General features: G+C 48.6%; 1 protein-coding gene across 3 annotated transcripts in view; it reads left to right on the top strand.

Moving 5' to 3' along the window:
• The window catches only part of syt10 (synaptotagmin X), a 152,560-nt gene that overhangs the window by 119,328 nt on the left and 13,573 nt on the right, over positions 1-19,659 (top strand). For all 3 annotated transcript variants that reach the window (XM_072484856.1, XM_072484857.1, XM_072484855.1), the window contains exon 6: positions 1,666-1,795. In XM_072484856.1, the coding sequence (XP_072340957.1) occupies positions 1,666-1,795 (130 nt within the window). The remainder of the gene's footprint in view (positions 1-1,665; positions 1,796-19,659) is intronic.

Genomic DNA, 19,659 nt, shown 5'->3' with positions numbered 1-19,659 from the left:
TAAGGAAACTAGAGACATTAAACAGTCCAAGAAGTCTGGAGTTATGTGAATAGAGACCAAGGTATGGTTCAGAAGAATTCAAGGAAGAGTAAACAATGTGTTCTGAGTTAAAGAGACAATTGCAGTGACCAGATTTAAAGTGGGTCAGCAGTCTTCAAAGGTAAATCAAACGTCTGCTGCCATTTTAATATGTTCTGGGAATTAAGAGTTCAAACAATCGTGAGCAATTTGCACAGCAGTCAAGACAAAGAAATCTTAAAGGGATTGGTGTAAAATCCTGGACTGAATTTGCTGTTAAAAATGGAGTGGATGCTTTGTTTAAAAGTGTTGTTTGGAAAATCTGGTCTGGATTTCGGAATACAAACGACTAAAGGAAAGCATGCGTATGAGATAAGATTTTAAAGTGTGTTTTGAGGAGTGGGTAACAATCATCTGGGGAAATTCTGAGGAAACATCCACAAACATTCTCTTGGGGTTCAGAGTGGAGTACGTGTATTTGGCCACAGTCATCTTGTGTGCTTAAAAGAGACTTTGTGTTAATTAAACCATTGTAGATTAAGATGTACTTTGTAAACGTGTGTGTGACTGTTAAACTAAGGAGGTAGTAAAGGAATATTTTATAATAATCCAACTTGCATGTTTAATAATTTTTGATCTTGTTGTTAAAACGAATGTTGTGTGACTCTCTTCCTCCATGTTATATTAAGTAAATAATTAGGGTCTTTTGAGCCAGGATTCCATTCTGGGATTTTCCCATCCAGTTATAACATCAACTGGGATTGAAACACTTGGTGAATCTGGCTGAAAAGAGAGACAAGTTGCTGAAGCTTTTCATCTTACCCCATCAGAACAAATGCAAAAATGTCAAATTTCAAATGACCATAACGTTTTATAGGAGAGAACATTAACCACTGGTTAAGCAAGCCGTTTCATGCTGCCACTATACAGCGGTCATATGAGTGGTATTTTCTACTAATAGGATGCTTCTGTGAGTTCAGAAAGATGTACACTCCCATACAATTGAGCAATGTTGTGTTGAATGTCACTGCCAGATGCCAGGTGCGCAGGCCATACGTCCAATGATTGGCTGAACAAATCAAACAGTCTGTTCCATTGGTTGTTGATAAGAGGCAGAGTACAGACTGTACTCAACTAACCCATGGTTGCAAAACACAAAACAAAATGTCTGCTGTTAGACATGATTCCGTGAGTGGTCAGCACTTGCTGAACAATCCTGAGTGCGCTAATAGCTACACTAACAATGGACTTAAGATAATCAGTGCAGCTCAAAACATGGCTCATTTACACTTGCAATAAGCAACATACTTCCATACACAGAGACCTGTTCTCTGGAAGATAAAGGGAACACATTCAAGTTTTCTGGCTGTTTTGAATTATCTATGAGGTTGAGGAGCCTTTAGTTCCCTGTTGCTTTCTCCATGGCAATGACGAGACCAATCAGAGATGACTTTCCAAACAATCGGCACTGATTGTCCTGATGAGTGCAAGACAAAAAACTTCAATAAATGTCTCTCTTTTCAGCAATATCCAAAAATGTATAACTTTAAGAAGGATATTTTTTCTTTCACATTGTGTGGCTCCTGCCTTTCACCTCACTGTTACATTCCTGCTTTCTAACAATAAGTTTCTTCTTCCCATCTGCAGAGTCGGTCACAATGAAGTTATTGGGGTAAACCGAGTAGGACAAGATGCCGAAGGGCTTGGACGAGATCACTGGAATGAAATGTTGGCATACCCTCGAAAGCCCATTGCCCATTGGCATCCACTGGCAGAGGTAACACTGGCACTTGGGAGCTTTCATCTATCTCGGGATAATTCTTCATTGGTTACACAGGGGGAAATATTAATTGGGAAATGATGGAATTGGGTGGACCGCGATTGAAATGACACCACCTAAATCACTGGAGAGCAATATTGGACAGGATATAAATGAAAGGAGAAAAGACTTGCATTTATATCGTGCTTTTCTTGAGCACAAATTGCCCCAAAGTGCTTTACAGTCTCGGATGTACTTTGTGAAGAGATATCACTATTGTAATGTAGGAAATGTGGCTCCCAATGTGTGCATAGCAAGCTCCCACAAACAGCAATGTGATAATTAGTGGGGAATCTGTTTTTGTGATGTCGACTGAGGGATACATATTGGCCAGGACACTGGGGAGAACTCCCCTGCTCTACTTCAAAATAGTGTCATGGGATCCACCTGAAAGAGCAGGTGAGGACAAGATTTGATATATCATCTGAAGGATGGCATCTCTGACAGTACAGCACCCCCTCAGTACTGGCACAGGAGTAGGGAGAAAGGGTGGGGTGTGTCAGCCTGGATTTTTGTGCTCAGGTTTGGAGTGGGAATTAATAATAATAATCATTTATTGTCACAAGTAGGCTTCAATGACGTTACTGTGAAAAGCCCCTAGTCGCCACATTCCAGCACTTGTTCGGGGTGGTACGGTACGGGAATTGAACCGACGCTGCTGGCATTGTTCTGCATTACAAGCCAGCTATTTAGGCCACTGTGCTAAACCAGCCCCTCGGATTAGCAATCCACTTTGATTCACATAAAGTTAGTATGTTGGTTTGCAGCTAGAGCAATTGATTGGCATGGCAAATGGATCATTGCCATTTATTGCAAGAGGAATAGAATGTAAAAATAAGGAAGTAAAGAATGAATTTGGGGTGGCATGATTGCACATTGGCTGGCACTGCTGCCTCACAGTGCCAGGGTTCAATTCCAGACTTGGGTGACTGTCTATGTAGAGTTTGCACTTTCGCCCCGTATCTGCATGGGTTTCCTCCGGGTGCTCCGGTTTCCTCTCACAGCAGAAAGATATGCAGGTTAGGTGGTTTGGCCATGCTAAATTTCTCCTTAGTGTCCAAAGGTTGGGTGGGGTTCCGGGAGGATAGGGCAGTGGAGCGGGCCTGGGTAGAGTGCTCGATCGGAGGGTCGGTGCAGACGTAATGGGCCGAATGGCCTCCTTCTGTACTGTAGGGGTTCAATGATTCTATGAAGTCTTACTGCAGCTGTACAAGGGCTTGTTGAGATCACAGGCGGGATTCTCCGACCCCACGCCGGGTCGGCGAATCCCCGGGGGGGGGTGGCACAAATACCACCCCCTGCCCCGACGCCGGCTGCCGAATTCTCCGGCGCCGGTTCTCGGTCGGGGGCGGGGATCACGCCATGCCAGTCGGGGGCCATTGGCAGCGCCCCCCCCCCCCCTGGCAATTCTCCGGGCCCCGATGGGCCGAGCGGCCGTCCATTTCTGGCCAGTCCTGTCGGCGTGGATTAGACATGGTCCCACACGGCGGGACTTGGCAGGTAAGTCGGCTGGTGTGGTCCTCGGGGGGGGGGGGGGGCGGGGGGATTCCGACCCCGGGGTGCCCCCCATGGGGGCATGGCCCTTCCTTCTGTACTGGCCCCTGTAGGACACCACCATGGCAGGCGCGGTGAAGACAACCCCCTGAGCATGCGCCAGAATACGCCGGCTGGTCTACACATGCGCAGAACCATGCCGGCGGTTCTGCGCATGCGCGAGATCACGCCAGCCCTTCGGCGCATGTGCTAACTCGTGCAGTCCCTTCAGCGCTGGCTGGCGCGGCGCCAACCACTCCAGCGTCCACCTAGCCCCCGGAAGTGCGGAGAATTCACTTTTGGAGGCTGGTGACGCCGGAGTGGTTTGTGCTGGTTTTCCCGCTGGCGTGGGGATTTGGTCCCCGCACAGGAAAATCCTGCCCCACATCTGGAGTACTGTATGCAGGTTTGGACTCCTTATTTAAAAAAGGTTGTAATTGCTTTAGAAGCAGTTCAGAGAAGGTGTACTGGACTCTTCCTGGGATGAGTTGTCTTACAAGGAAAGGTTAAACAGGTTGGGGTTTAGAAGAATGAGAGGTGATCATGATTGAAATATATTAGATCCTGAGGGGACTTATTTGGGTGGATACCAGGGGAACGTTTCCTCTTGTGGGAAAGACTAAACCTCGGGACATAGTTTAAAAATAAGAGGATTTCCTTTTAATATAGAGATAAGGAGAAATGTTTTCTGCCAAAGGGTTGTCAGTCTGTGGAATTTGCTTCCATAGAGAGTAATGGAAGCTGGGTCTTTGATTTTATTCAGGACAGTTAGACAGAGTTTCTTTTGGCAAGGGTTATTGTGGGGGTGAGGGGGAGGGGGATGGGGACTGCAGACAGGAAAGTAGAGCTGAGCCCACAACCAGGTCTGCCACAACATTATTGAATTGTGGAACAGGCTCAAAGGGACAAATGGCTGACTCCTGCTGCTCCGTTTCCATGTTCCACCCAATCTCAGGGTTATCCCATTTGGTCAGTTAGGTTAAAATCCCTCCCAGCTCAGAGATAGAAGGTGCGACTCTGTCAAGGAGTACAATGTGGTGATGCTAGGATTGACACTATCTTCATAGAATCATAGAATTTAGAGTGGAGAATGAGGCCATTCGGCCCATCAAGTCTGCACTGGCACTTGGAAAGGGCACCCTAATTAAGCCCATACCTCCACCCTATTCCCTTAACCCAGTAACCCCACCAAACCATTTTTGGACACAAAGGGCAATTTAGCATGGCCAATCCACCAAAACTTGCACATCTTTGTATTGTGGGAGGAAACGAGAGCACCAGGAGGAAACCCACGCAGACATGGGGAGAACGTGCAGACTCCGTGCAGACTCCGCGCAGACAGTGACCCAAGCCAGGAATCGAACCTGGGACCCTGAAACTGTGCTAACCACTGTGCTACTATGACACCCTGGAATGGGAGGGAAGATATCCATGTACAAAAATCATCAAGTACAAGGTGAGGTAAATGATCCACTCCCAACAGTGATTATTCATCAGAGACCAACGGGATGGTAAGTGTAGACACTTCCATCCAGTATAAACACATGGTAGCATTTCATTCTTCCGGTTGAGGCACATGGTTTGTCCAGCTTTATTCAGAGTGTGCTGGGTTCACACTTTCGTGGGGTCACTACCACTGCCTCTTAACATTTTTAAAGAAGTGTTCTATTTATCAATATGGGCAGTCTGCCAGAGGTTTTAATACTGCTAAGTTAGTTGTGGGGAGCTACCATTCCCTCAGACTCAATGAGTTTATATATCCTCACAAGACCCATGTTGCCTCCTTTGGGGAAGGTCTGCCAAATCATGAGCCAATCTCGCAATTAACAGGCCACCAGTTGGTCTTCAATCAGGACCCTGGTGGTCAGAAGTCCCACCTACTGAGAGCTGCTGACCAATTGGAGGCTGGACGCTCTTTTGTTCAGCAGTGCCACTGGGGGAGGTGGTGGCTTCTGCTGGAATGACACCCATCAGAGGGTCTGGATCGCAAAGGCACCCAGGCCAGAGAGAATGGTGGGAAGAGATTTGTGAGTTGGGGGAGGTCAGCAGCAGGGGTATAGGCTGGCGCTCAGCAAGGGCCCACATTCTCTATGTTGGACCCCCAATCAAGCACTGAGTGCCTTTGATCAATGGATCCACTGAGCAGGCCCCACAAGCACAGGTTTGCATGTCATGCTGTCCACGTAGCAAAAGGCCTGCCTACCACTGGGTTAATACCAGCAACGACTGGAGGGTGCCCTTAATTGGGCATTAATTGCTCTTTAAGAACCTCAATTGGCAGCAGGATAGGAAGGCAGATCATGAGCCTTCCCACTACAGACTTCATCGGGGAGGAGGTGAGAATGTGGTGGGGCCCTCACCTGCTACTATCCCAGCCGATTGTATGCCTTCCCTGCCATATAACCCCTCATGGGGGAGGACATAAAATCCAGCCCTGGGGAGTCAGGATTGGACTGAAACACTTAAATAAAAGCAAAATACTGCGCATGCTGGAAACCTAAAATAACAACAGGAAGTGCTGGAAAAACTCAGCAGGTCGGGCAGTACCTGAGGAGAGAGAAATAAAGTTAACCTTTCAAGTCCAATATGTCATAAACTCTGTTCCTGTCACTCTGTTTCTCTCTCCACACTGCCTGACCTGCTGCGTTTTTCCAGCTTTTTCTGTTTTTTTATATTAGGGCCATCGCACAATGGGACCCACTCATGACTACCTCAATCAGATGGCCTTCAGCAAAGGAATAACCCTGCCAGGAAAAGGCATTTTTTCCTGAGGAAAGTGAAAGAATCTAAGAATACGAGGGTTTATTCTTTGTGCTCGTGCTTCGTCCTGACATTCTGATATATTTCCTTTCAATTGTTGGATAGGATTGCATCACTGATTAGAAATGGGGGAAATGTGGGCTATCCATCAGTACAGGACACACACATTGGAACAAGTGATTCTCATTATGGAAATTACATATCCAACTATGAGACTGAAGGTCCAAAGTTGTCTGATTGTTGCTGAACTTGACAATGAACCTTATGCCTTGAAGTCACTCTGCAACTTTGATCGCAGAGTGCGTACTTTCAATTTAACCGTAAAATTATTTTAGAATTCTGTGAAGAGGTGACGATTGACGGTTTGAAGTTTCTGAAGAAAACGTTTAGTACAATCTGGAAATGATGGCTGCCAAAATGTTGATCGTCTTTATATAACAAGGAAGGAAAATGTCAATACATCGTGAAAATTACAGAAAATCTAACTGTCAAGTTCCCATGTGCTAGAAGGAGCAATGATTACTCCAGTGCAGCATAACGTTCTGAAATTCAGCAGAAAACTGTCACGCCCGGATTATTTAACAATTTTTTTCTGAGTCTAACGTGTGCTCAGATTGTTAAGTGCTAATTGAACGTGTCATTTTGATTTAATTTTCCATATATATCATCAAACGGAGGGCCATTCTGCTCAAATGTAATTTGGAAACTGAATGATTCCCCATTTGAGGATCTAAAGAAAATAACAGTGATCAGTAGACAAGAGCTACACAGTCTAAAGAGATTCTGACTAAACTTGCTCTGCATAAGCTGGAATGCCAAGTTCTTTTTATTTTTCCCAAGTTGCAGGAATAAAAAATGACTGTCTGTAGCATTTCAGAAGCAGGCAGTGCAGTGAAGTGGTAATTTTGCTGACTAGGAATCCACAAAAAATATACAAAGGGATAATCGCTTGGTAGCACAAAACTTAAGTATTGCAGAAAGAATAGACATTCTGCCAAAGCTTCAGGGCAGATGCAAGAATGTCAAATTTCAAAGAGAGCAACAATGTATCCTGCTTGAAAGAAAGGGTGCTGATTGGTTGGCAAGTTCACTCTGATTGATCGAGGCATTGCCGGGGAGAATGTATTGTCCCCCTGCTCTTGTTTAATTCAGAAAAGGCACAATACCTGGACAAATACCTTTTGGCTGCAGAGGACAGGGTCGTGAGTATGAATACATGCAGCTTCTAGCTTGAAAAAAACCTCACATTTATATAGTGCCATTCTATATAAGGCATCACCAGGCATCTCAAAGCATTTTACAGTCAATTAAGTACTTTTGATGCATAGTCATTGTTGTAATGTAGGAAGTGCAGCAGCCAATTATGAACAGCACGATCCCACAAACAGAAAAGTGCTAACGACCAGATCATCTGCTTTGTGGTATTGATTGAGGGATAAATATTGACCCAATCATAAATCACAGAAGGTTCTGGAGACTTAACCATATGGCAGAATGAACACTTTAAATGGTGAATTCAGAAAGTTTCTTAGCCATTAAAAAGGTAACCAGTCAGAAAGATAAAACAGCAATGCGTCAATTAACAGAAATTAGCAGTAGTTGACAGTAAAAGGAGAAAGCTTCACTTTAACAATTGAACAGATTTCCACCACCCTTCCCAGATCAAATCGTGAAGTGACAACTCTGGAAACATCAAGGACAGCTCTCAGCACCTCTCTGTAAACATCTCTCTCCCCCCTCTCTTATTCACTGCCTCTACCTCTCGTAAACATCTCTCTCCCCCTCGCTACCCACCTCTTTCTCTTTACATCTCTCTTCACACCTCACTCTGCCTTTCTCTGTCTGTCTGTCTGCCTCTGCCCTCTCTGCCAGTCCTAACCCAAAATGGCTTCTCGAGACCCCTTTCTTATACTTTAAAATATTGAAAGCCCATCTTAGCCAATTGTTGGAAAATAGCCAATTTGTCTATAACTTGTCAATAATGAAATAAGGATTAGCCCATTGTTTTTTTTTTTAGCTAATTACGCACATCGTCCCATCTTTAAGCCAATGCTTCTTCTCAAACTACATCTCTTATCTTGAGGGAGGCTTGACTGTCAACATGGCTGTCTGTCATTTGGAATTGAGATCCCTTACGAAAAGGGCCTATTCAGTTCCTCTAGTCAAGGTTAACAATCATGTGGGCCCGGACTCCAATCCGAGTTCACCCTGCCACTGTTGGCAACGAGAACAGATAGTTTGGCGCTCAGTCAAAACTCCATTCACTGCAGTGGGACCGGAAAATCCATCGGCGTGAATAGATGGAGAATTTCCACCGTTATCTCTTTATTCTGTGGCCTGAGAAGCCACAATAATCCTATTCTCACAGTACTATAAAAATCTGTATTAACAACTAGTGTTAATAATGTTTATAATTACAAAAGTTATAAACTTTTGTGTTCCAAATTATATTTTCAGTCTTTATAAAATATTGATCAGTGAATTACTTATACTTTAAGTGTCTCACAATTAAGGATGTTTACTGAACTAATCTGGCTGTTTTCCAATAATACTGGTTTAAATTTTATCGAAGTGGCTACCATCAATTTGAGCAGAAAATGCTTAAGAACGTATGAATTCAAACTACAAAATGATAGTCACACTTAAACTAATGATTTTGAAATGACCAACCATCATTAGTTACTTTCTGAAAAACTCATGAACCAATATAGATTGACGGTTGGTTTACGAAGCTCATAAATCCAGCTTTTGGTCTGTAACATTGTATGTAGCAGATGAGGAACATATCAGCCATGATAGAATGGCGGTGGGCCTAATGTCCTAATTCTGCTCCTATATCTTATGAACTTATGTAATGTCTTATGTAATCTAATTCATTTTATTAGCAGGTCAGAACTCTTCAAAAACATGGGTGGAATTGTCCCATAATTTGTCAGAGTGTCAGGTTCAGGATGAAAACTGGCATGTAGCTCTCCAGATGCACAGCCAGGTTTTCAGACCAGACTTTCTGACACCCACCCCTCACAGACATCTCCCTCCCCTCGCAGAATTTGGCCACCCCTCACCTCACAGGCAGCGGGGTGCGCCCCTTCCCCCACCACACAGAAGGGGAACTCTCCCATTGAGACTCGCCAGAGATCCCGCCCAGGCACAGTGCCAGGGGGCAATGCCAGGGGACTTTCCAGGCATGTCCCTCACCACCCGGGGGCTATAAATGAAAGGAAATGAAAATTCCATGCGTATCCATGCGCCCCCAGTATAGTCATCACGACTGGTTTCAACTTTGACATCACCATGGCTGGGTAGGAAAATACGTTGAGGGTGTAGGTAGTGGCATCAAGTCTGCTAATTATATTATAACCTGTGTGAATATATGCTAATCAGGCTCGCGTCCTCCCTGGACATGGAAGGGGGGGAGGGGGAGGAGAAGATCCCGAACTGAGATTTCATTGGTGCATATCTAGTTTTTGTCTTCTCGTGAGATTTAGCGGCCATTACGAGATTTGCACCTGCAGCTTGCATGGTCGTCAAATCGCGGCCCATATTACTGCATTTGAAAATACTTTACAAAAATGTTTTAAAATTTCGATCGGCCTGTTATCAGCTCTGTATTCTGCCTCCACAGCCAGAAGTTCACGTTTACCAGCCGATAGTATCTCTGGTTTGGGGAGTTTCAGCCAGGTTTTTGGGGAATATTCTATTTGATTGACAGTTCTGCAGCCAAAGTCTCCCTAAAAGTGGGTGGGCTGCAAGACGTTTGTGCGGGTGCACTCGATTGGTCTTGTTCGTGACTGCAATTGGAGGGCTCACTGGAGAGCAAACCAGGAGTGGGACATATCAACACATGTTACTTTGCAAATCTGGAGCATAAAGCTGCTTTGCTGTCTGCTTTGCCTGGTCTGGGGGTTACTGCCAGCCTTCCCTGTCCTCTGCCTGAATCACATGTGGTGCAACCATCAAGAAGCCATGAATCATTACTGCGATTAAAGTAGCAATCAATCCACAATTGACTCATGTGTAGCACTAAAGTTTCAACTCACTAACTGTACTAGTAGCTATCATGGATTAATATTGAGGTTAAAACGCAGCTACCATGAACTAACAAAATACTATTGTGATTAAAGTAGCAATCAATCCACAATTTAAGCGCACCGATTGATTTCTGGCAGCACTACTGCAAATTACCACTGAGGTTAACAATTAAAGGAGCTATCTACAATGTTATGCATTGCAGGTTAATTATAAAGCAAAGCATAGCCAAAGGTGCCAAGATCCCAGCAGGATGCAATCTCAGAGACCAACACATCAACAACAACTTCAGTCCCAAGCTGCTTAGGACAACAAGGCAGCTTCAGGATTGAGGCTTGCTAAAATATTCGGCTTCAGGAGGCCCCAGTTCCGATTTCCTCTGCAATTGGGGGTGCAATTCAGCAACCCCTCGCTACAACAGGTGAATTGCGTGCAAGCCCAAAATCAGGCTCTGCGCCAGATGGCGGACCGAGTCACTCAACTCACGTCACCCAGCACGATCTGAGAGCGAGATCCAGATCTGAATAAATACCCGGATGCTGGATTCACCTTGTGCCCGGGACTCACCAGCCGCGAATAGGAGATCTTGCCAGGGTGCCATTCAGTACTGGTCCACACAAACGTGGAGCAGGAGTAACGGCACTTGGGGGAGTTTCCCAGGCCATTGGAGACCCCCAGGTGGTCAGGGACAAAGCACGGTGGCACCCTGGCACTCCCCCTGGCACCCAGGCACCTTGGCACTGCCAGCCTGGCACCCTGACAGTGCCACCCTGGTACTGTCAGGGTGCCTGGGTGGCACTGTCAGAATGCTGGGGCACTGCCAGAGTGCCCAGGTGTCATGGTTGGCACTGCCAGGAGCCAGGCCTGGGGGACCTTGCGATGTATGGGGGGGGGGATTGGAGGGGTGTGAGGAGGGTCACAAAAAGGGAGGGGCCTGAAAGGGAGGGTGAGGGAAAGATCGAGGGCAGCCAGTCAAAATGGTGCCCCAGTCTGTGAGGAGCCTTTCCTGCTGGCGAGCTCCAGCTCACCAGCAGGAACTCCTGCGGCCTCAGCGGAGAGGCCAAAAAAAAGGCAGAGTGCCGTTGAATAACGGGGTGTTTATCGGCGCTGCAGCCACCGAAAATCACCCTGACAACTGCGCCGCTCAGCATATTTAACTTGTGCCCGCTGAATCGCACCCTGACTCTCTCTCTGGGTGCATGTGTGAGCAGGACCGACCAGTTGGCCATTGACAGGCCCAAACTTGGCACTTGGCACGCATGCACAGATGGACTGTTAAAAATCTTGAGCTTTCAGAGCCTTCTTGCGAGACCGAGTATGAGGCAGAACTGGGCTGAGAAATCACTTATCTTTTGATTAATTAACGGGAATTGGTATGCCCCTCTGTATGAACACCAAGGTCTCTGTGCTCATTACCACTTTAAAAATCAGGCATTTATAGAATTATGCCTTTCCACATTAATGCTCCCAAAGTACATTGTTTCACACGTCTCCACATTGAATTCCATCTGCCTTGCTTCTGAATATTTCACCATCCTGTCGTAGCAGCCAAAAACTTACAACTGGCTGCATCATGGTCTAAAGCTTTGCTATGTTTTGTGTCATATGCAAGCTTCATACTTCAGCTTCCGGTATCTGATTCTAGATCACATGGCACTACTCCTGTATCCAATGCGTATTGAAAGATTTTGACCAATGCCTCTGCTTCTTTCATTAACTTAAGATGCATTCCATACGGGCCAGGTAACTTCCGAACGTTCAAAAATGCTGATCTTTTTAGTGTGTCTTCTGTATTAATATCCTGTTTATAACACCCTGGGGAGATCTTGTGGCACAATGGGTCGTGTTCCTGCTTTTGAGCTGGAAGTTCCGGGTTCGAGTACCACCCCAGGACTTGGCCAAGGAAGGTGTGTTCATAACGTGGCCAAACAGATTGAGTGTCAACCTACAAATCCTTCCAACACACCAATGGCTGGCGGTAAGAGTGGGAGAGACCCCTGATCAACCATGCTTGATGTGGAGTGATGCCCTTCAAGCTGTAATCCCTGGTGGCAGACTAGTGACCTGTTCCGGGAATTATTAGCCATGGAAATGGATGAAAGTCTGCCTTACTGCATCAGCAGGTACGGGAAGAGAATTGGAATTGGAATTATAATTTGCCCCTCCTCGATTTGTGTGACATTCACATTATCCACTTCCTTTGTGAAGACAGATGTAAGATATTCATTTTATATTTCACCATGTCCCCTACCTCAACATGAAGATTTCCCTTTGAATCCTCAATGGACCCAACAGTTTTCTAAAGCTTATACTTTACGTTGATAAAATATTTCATCATTGAATATAACGCTGCCCGCAAATCTCTCCTTGTGATTGCTCTTTGCCTATCTTGTTAACTTTTTTCAATTCCCTGCTCTGCTTTCTATAAACTTCCTACATATTAACTGTCATGAGTTTCCTGTTTTATTTTCATTTGTATTTCCAGTGTCATCCACAATTAATTTGGAAGCTGTGCTTTTTCTGTTCAACTGAATATGCCCGGGTTATACATGGGTTATTCAACATTATCTCTACCCAGAATCACCTGCAGTTCCCATTATTGCCTCACTCTGTAATCATCTTGTCCAATCTACCTGTGCCGGGTCCCTTCTAAATCACTGAAATTAACTCTTCCAAGTTGAGCATTTTGCTTCAGTATTTTCTAGTTTCTTTCTTCGCTCAACAGGTTGTTTTTTGGAACTATCTATTTCAGAGTTCTGGGTGCTCCATTGTATATTTATTTGTATATTTCAGATCAGTGGATTTTTGGTCTCTTAAGAGTTATGGGGATTAGATGAGTTGAGGTAAATCACTCATGACTTTAATGGCTGGTGGGGGAGGGTACACCAGCTCCTGTTTCTTATTCCCTATCTTAGAAAGTGAGTTCAAATCCCACCTTAGCAGTTTGAGAATTTTAAAAACTAGGCTCGTGGCACAGTGGTTAGCACCGTGGCTTCACAGTGCCAGGGTCCCTGGTTCGATTCCTGGCTTGACTCACTGTCTGTGCGGAGTCTGCACATTCTCGTCGTGTCTGCGCGGGTTTCCTCCGGGTGCTCCGGTTTCCTCCACAAGTCCCGAAAGACGTGCTTGATAGGTGAATTGGACATTCCGAACACTTCCTCAGTATATCGGGACAGGTGCCAGAGTGTGGCGACTAGGGAATTTTCACAGTAACTTCATTGCAGTTAATGTAAGCCTACTTGTGACAGTAATAAATATTATTATTATGTAAAAGAGGCTGTCAGATTGCCCTAAAAATCCTGACAACGGTCAGAAAAGGAAGTGTGCCTTTTCTTTTAACCAAGATGGTCTAAAGGTGACTCTTGGATTAATAACTGACTGGTTTCCCTCCTCTGGACCTACAGGATTATAGCATCTGCCCCCCCTACTGCTGGCCAATAACATTTCAGTTAGACCAAAATGAATGTGGCATGGTGGCAAAGTGGTTAGCATTGCTGCCTCACAGCACCAGGGACTCACGTTCGATTCTGGCCTTGGGTGACTTGTGTGATGTTTGGATGTCCTCCCTGTGCCTGCGTGGGCTTCCTCCAGGTGCTCTGGTTTCCTCCCATAGTCCAAAGATGTGCAGGTTAGGTGAATTGTCCATGCTTAATGTGCTGGGTTGTGGGGATTGAGTGGGCGAGTGAGCCTAGATAGCGTGCTCTTTTGGGAGGGTCAGTACAGACTTGATAGGCCGAATGGCCTTCTTCTGAACTTTAGGGATTGTAGCGCACAAAGACTCCGAGAGACGAATAGAGTGAAGTCGATGAGGCTTTATTAAGCGTGACTGTTCCCCCGCAGTTCGGTAGTAGACTGGCCTGTGGAGGAGGACTCCTGGTTCTTATACTCCGCCTTCAGGACGGAGCTAGAGGTCAACGGCCAACCAGGACCCCGGATCTGTCAGCCAATGACATCACGGCTTCACAGTCCCACATGACCCCTAATGCATACTACCACATTCACCCCTTGTTAAAAATGAACCCGGCGGGGTGATGCTTCGCATGGTGGTAAGGGTTTACAAGGCTGGTCCTGGGAGGAAAACTTTCGCATGTTATTACAGTATGTACAAGGTTTTTTTTTTTGTTTCGAACTATTTACAGTAATCGTCAGGAGAAAAAGACAAAATGTTCTCGTTAAAAGTCCACATAGTGTAGTGTTAGATCGACGCCACGAGTCGGTCGGGCGATCTGGTCGTCCGTGTAGATCGCCTCGGCCCCGGTGGTGGTGGTGGTGCTTGTTCCGGTGTTGTCGTCTCCGGGAGCCTTACGGTTTCAGCTTGGGCTTCACTCCTGGTCGGGCCTGGGAGGAGGACCGATCCTCCTGGGAAGGGGGCGGTCGTGGGGTGCGGCGATGGCAGGGAGGGGGTGATTGGTGTCGGGGGGGTGTGTGTGTTGCCGGCGGGCGCCAGATCTCGCAGGGAGACCGTGTCCTGTCGGCCGTCGGGGTACTCCACGTAAGCGTACTGCGGGTTCGCGTGAAGGAGGTGAACCCTTTCGACCAACGGGTCCGACTTGTGCGCCCGCACATGTTTTCGGAGCAAGATGGGTCCTGGGGCCGCCAGCCAGGTCGGCAGCGACGTTCCAGAGGAGGACTTCCTGGGGAAGACAAGGAGGCGCTCATGAGGCGTTTGGTTAGTGCTAGTACACAGTAGTGACCGGATGGAGTGGAGGGCGTCCGGGAGGACCTCCTGCCACCGTGAAACTGGGAGGTCCCTGGACCGTAGGGCCAGTAGGACGGTCTTCCAGACCGTGCCGTTCTCCCGCTCTACTTGCCCGTTCCCCCGGGGGTTGTAGCTGGTCGTCCTGCTCGAGGCTATACCGTTGCTGAGCAGGAACTGGCGCAGCTCGTCACTCATGAAGGAGGACCCCCTGTCGCTGTGGACGTATGCGGGGCAACCGAACAGTGTGAATATGGTGTTCAGGGCTTTAATGACTGTGGCCGCGGTCATGTCAGGGCAGGGGATGGCGAATGGGAAGCGGGAGTACTTGTCCACCACATTAAGGAAGTATGTGTTGCGGTCGGTGGAGGGGAGGGGTCCTTTGAAATCCAGACTAAGGCGTTCAAAGGGGCGGGAAGCCTTAATCAGGTGCGCACCATCCGGCCTGAAAAAATGCGGTTTGCACTCTGCGCAGATGTGGCAGTTCCTTGTGACTGTACGGACCTCCTCCAAAGAGTATGGGAGGTTGCGGGACTTAATAAAGTGGTAGAACCGAGTGACCCCCGGGTGGCAGAGGTCCTCGTGGAGGGTTTGGAGGCGGTTAATTTGTGCGTTGGCACATGTGCCGCGGGATAGGGCATCGGACGGCTCGTTCAGCTTTCCGGGACGATACAAGACCTCGTAGTTGAAGGTGGAGAGCTCGATCTTCCACCTTAAGATCTTGTCGTTTTTGATTTTGCCCCGCTGTGCATTATCGAACATGAAGGCTACCGACCGTTGGTCCGTGAGGAGAGTGAATCTCCTGCCGGCCAGGTAATGCCTCCAATGTCGCACAGCTTCCACTATGGCTTGGGCTTCCTTTTCCACTGAGGAGTGGCGGATTTCTGAAGCGTGGAGGTTTCGGGAGAAAAAGTCCACGGGTCTGCCCGCTTGGTTAAGGGTGGCCGCTAGAGCTACGTCGGAGGCGTCGCTCTCGACCTGGAAGGGGAGGGGCTCGTCGATGGCGCGCATCGTGGCCTTTGCGATATCCGCTTTGATGCGGCTGAAGGCCTGGCAAGCCTCTGTCGACAGAGGGAAGGTCGTGGTCTGTATTAGGGGGCGGGCCTTGTCTGCATACTGGGGGACCCACTGGGCGTAGTATGAAAAGAACCCCAGACAGCGTTTTAGGGCTTTTGAGCAGTGCGGGAGGGGAAATTCCATGAGGGGGTGCATACGTTCGGGGTCGGGGCCTATTATCCCATTGCGCACTACGTAGCCCAGGATGGCTAGCCGGTTGGTGCTAAAAACGCACTTGTCCTCGTTGTACGTGAGGTTCAAGGCTTTAGCGGTCTGGAGGAATTTTTGGAGGTTGGCGTCGTGGTCCTGCTGATCGTGGCCGCAGATGGTTACATTGTCGAGATACGGGAACGTGGCCCGCAACCCGTGTTGATCAACCATTCGGTCCATCTCTCGTTGGAAGACCGAGACCCCGTTTGCGACGCCAAATGGGACCCTTAGGAAGTGGTATAATCGCCCGTCTGCCTCGAAGGCTGTGTACTTGCGGTCACTTGGGCGGATGGGGAGCTGATGGTAGGCGGACTTGAGGTCCACGGTGGAGAAGACCTTATATTGGGCAATCCGATTGACCATGTCGGATATGCGGGGGAGAGGGTACGCGTCTAGTTGTGTGTACCTGTTGATGGTCTGGCTATAGTCTATGACCATCCTTTGCTTCTCCCCTGTCTTTACTACTACCACCTGTGCTCTCCAGGGACTATTGCTGGCCTGGATTATGCCTTCCTTCAGTAGCCGCTGGACTTCGGACCGAATGAAGGTCCGGTCCTGGGCGCTGTACCGTCTGCTCCTAGTGGCGACGGGTTTGCAATCCGGGGTGAGGTTTGCAAACAAGGATGGGGGTTGAACCTTGAGGGTTGCGAGGCCGCAGATAGTGAGTGGGGGTATTGGGCCGCCAAATTTGAAGGTTAGGCTCTGTAGATTGCACTGGAAGTCTAATCCCAGTAATGTGGGGGCGCAGAGTTGGGGAAGGACGTAGAGCCTGTTGTTTTTGAACTCCCTCCCTTGCACCGTTAGGGTAACTATGCAGAAGCCTTTGATCTGTACGGAGTGGGATCCTGCAGCTAGGGAAATCTTTTGTGCGCTGGGACGGATGGTCAAAGAACAGCGTCTTACCGTGTCGGGGTGGATAAAGCTCTCCGTGCTCCCGGAGTCGACCAGGCATGGTGTCTCGTGCCCGTTTATCAGCACCGTTGTCGTCGTCGTCGTGAGCGTCCGGGGCCGTGCTTGGTCCAGCGTCATTGAAGCCAGACGTGGTCGTAATGGTTGAGCGTCTTCTTCGAACCCCGTGGAGCCGTCGACACTGGGGTCCGTTGTTGCCGTCCAAGATGGCGTCGGGAGTGAACAAGATGGCTGCCCCCATGCATCGCACATGGCTGGTGGGTCACAAGATGGCGGCGGGGGTGGACAAAATGGCCGCCCCCATGCGTCGCACAGGTCTGGGGTGGTCCAAGATGGCGGCGCCCCTCCTCCCCTCGTGGTGGCCGGGACCCAAAATGGCGCCGCCTGCGGGTCGCACATGGGGCGCTGGGGGGGTTGGGGAGCGTTAGGAACACGCAGGACTCCCTCTTCTCTGGGGACAGCGGTGGCCGGGACCCAAAGTGGTAGCGCCGGCGGGTCATACATGGGACGTGGGCGGGGGGGGTTGGGGAGCGTTAGAGACGCGCAGAACTCCCTCTTCTCCGGGGAGAGCAGTGGTCGGGACCCAAAGTGGTTGCGCCTGCGGGTCGTACATGGGGCGCTGGGGGGGGTTGGGGAGCGTAAAAGGCGTGCAGGGCTCCCTGTTCTCCTGGGACAGCGGCGACCTCCCGGGACTGGCACACAGCCGTGAAATGGCCCTTTTTCCCGCAGCTCTTACAGATCGCTGCGCGGGCCGTGCAGCGCTGCCGGGGGTGTTTCGCCTGGCCGCAGAAATAGCAGCGGGCTCCCCCAGTGCGACTTGGCGTTTGAACCGCGCAAGCCTGTGGGGTGTCCGGGGGGGGTGGGTTTGTCGCGATGGGTGCGTACGGAGCCCAATGGGCTGCCGCGCGGTCGGGGCCGTAGGCGCGGGCGTTTCGCGCGGCCACGTCCAGGGAGGCTGCTAGGGCCCGTGCCTCTGAGAGTCCTAGCGACTCTTTTTCTAAAAGTCTTTGGCAGATTTGGGAGGAGTTCATACCTGCCACAAAAGCATCGCGCATTAACATGTCCGTGTGTTCATTTGCGTTCACCGGCGGGCAGCTGCAGGCCCGTCCCAAAATTAGTAGCGCGGCGTAGAATTCATCTATCGATTCTCCGGGACTTTGCCGTCTCGTTGCGAGTTGATAGCGAGCGTAGATCTGGTTTACTGGGCGAACATAGAGACTTTTTAGTGCTGCGAACGCCGTCTGGAAATCCTCTTCGTCTTCGATGAGAGAGAAAATCTCCGTGCTTAACCTCGAGTGCAGGACCTGTAGTTTTTGGTCTTCTGTGACCCGGCCGGGGGCCGTTCTGAGGTAGGCCTCGAAACAAGTCTGCCAGTGCTTGAAAGCTGCTGCTGCGTTCACTCAGGCATTCCGGGATGATCCTGAGCTCCATAGTCCTTTAGTCACGCTTAATAAATTGTAGCGCACAAAGACTCCGAGAGACGAATAGAGTGAAGTCGATGAGGCTTTATTAAGCGTGACTGTTCCCCCACAGTTCAGTAGTAGACTGGCCTGCGGGGGAGGACTCCTGGTTCTTATACTCCGCCTTCAGGGCGGAGCTAGAGGTCAACGGCCAACCAGGACCCGGGTTCTGTCAGCCAATGACATCACGGCTTCACAGTCCCACATGACCCCTAATGCATACTACCACAGGGATTCAATGGAAGAGCTCATTTCAGCTGGCCACAGACCAATCAGCTCTGCTCATTTTGTGGCTGTTTTGAGTGCAAGTTGAATTTCTTGCCGACCATATGTAAGTGACAGAAAGGAGAGGAAGTATTTGCCTTTATTTCATGCCCTCAGGACATCCCAAAGCACAGTGCAGCCATCAAAGTCCATTTACAGGTATAGTCACTTTTATGATGTGGGAAATGTGGCAATCAATTTGCACACAGCTAGTTCCCACAAACAGCAATGGAATAATGTTTTAGTGATGTTGGCTGAAGTATAAATATTGGCCAGGACACGGAGTTAAAATTCACCTGAAAGGCCTGATAGACCCTCAGATTAATATCTCATCTGAAAGATGACACCTCTGATGGTTTAGCACACCCTCGGTAATGCATGGCAAGTGTCAGACTAGACATGAATCCATCACCTTGTGACATAGAGTTGAGCTTGTGGATCACGGCTGACACAGGAAATGGATTTTTCGTTTTGAAATGATGGGTGCGATTTAACGGAAATTAAACAGAATTCTGTGTTGGGCATGTTTAGCCAGGTATTTCCTGGCACTTGCAGTGCCAAGAATGACTCCGCTAATAATCGGGATTCTGCTTCATTTCTGGGCCTTGGCGATGAACGTCCCGCCGATTCCACACTTGGGCTCATTTCCTGCATTAACGAGCTCTGCTCGCCAGTGCAGGAAGAGATCGCGACGCCATTTTTAAATGGTGAACGCTAGGCCGCCCCCCCACCATGCTTATGGACCTCACACCCCCCAACACCCCAACTGACCAATTAGAGGGTCATCGAGTACTCCACATCCCACCTCATAAGGGCAGAGCACCCCCAGGCGCGATCTGAAGCACGGGCAAGGTGCTACCTGGGTACCATGGCATTGCCAGCCTGGCACCCTGGCAGTGTCACTT

Source organism: Scyliorhinus torazame, chromosome 19 (genome assembly GCF_047496885.1).
Source record: "Scyliorhinus torazame isolate Kashiwa2021f chromosome 19, sScyTor2.1, whole genome shotgun sequence".
NCBI lineage: Eukaryota > Metazoa > Chordata > Chondrichthyes > Carcharhiniformes > Scyliorhinidae > Scyliorhinus > Scyliorhinus torazame.
Note: the sequence above shows the minus strand (reverse complement) of the source record. Positions and strands in the feature narration are given on the sequence as shown.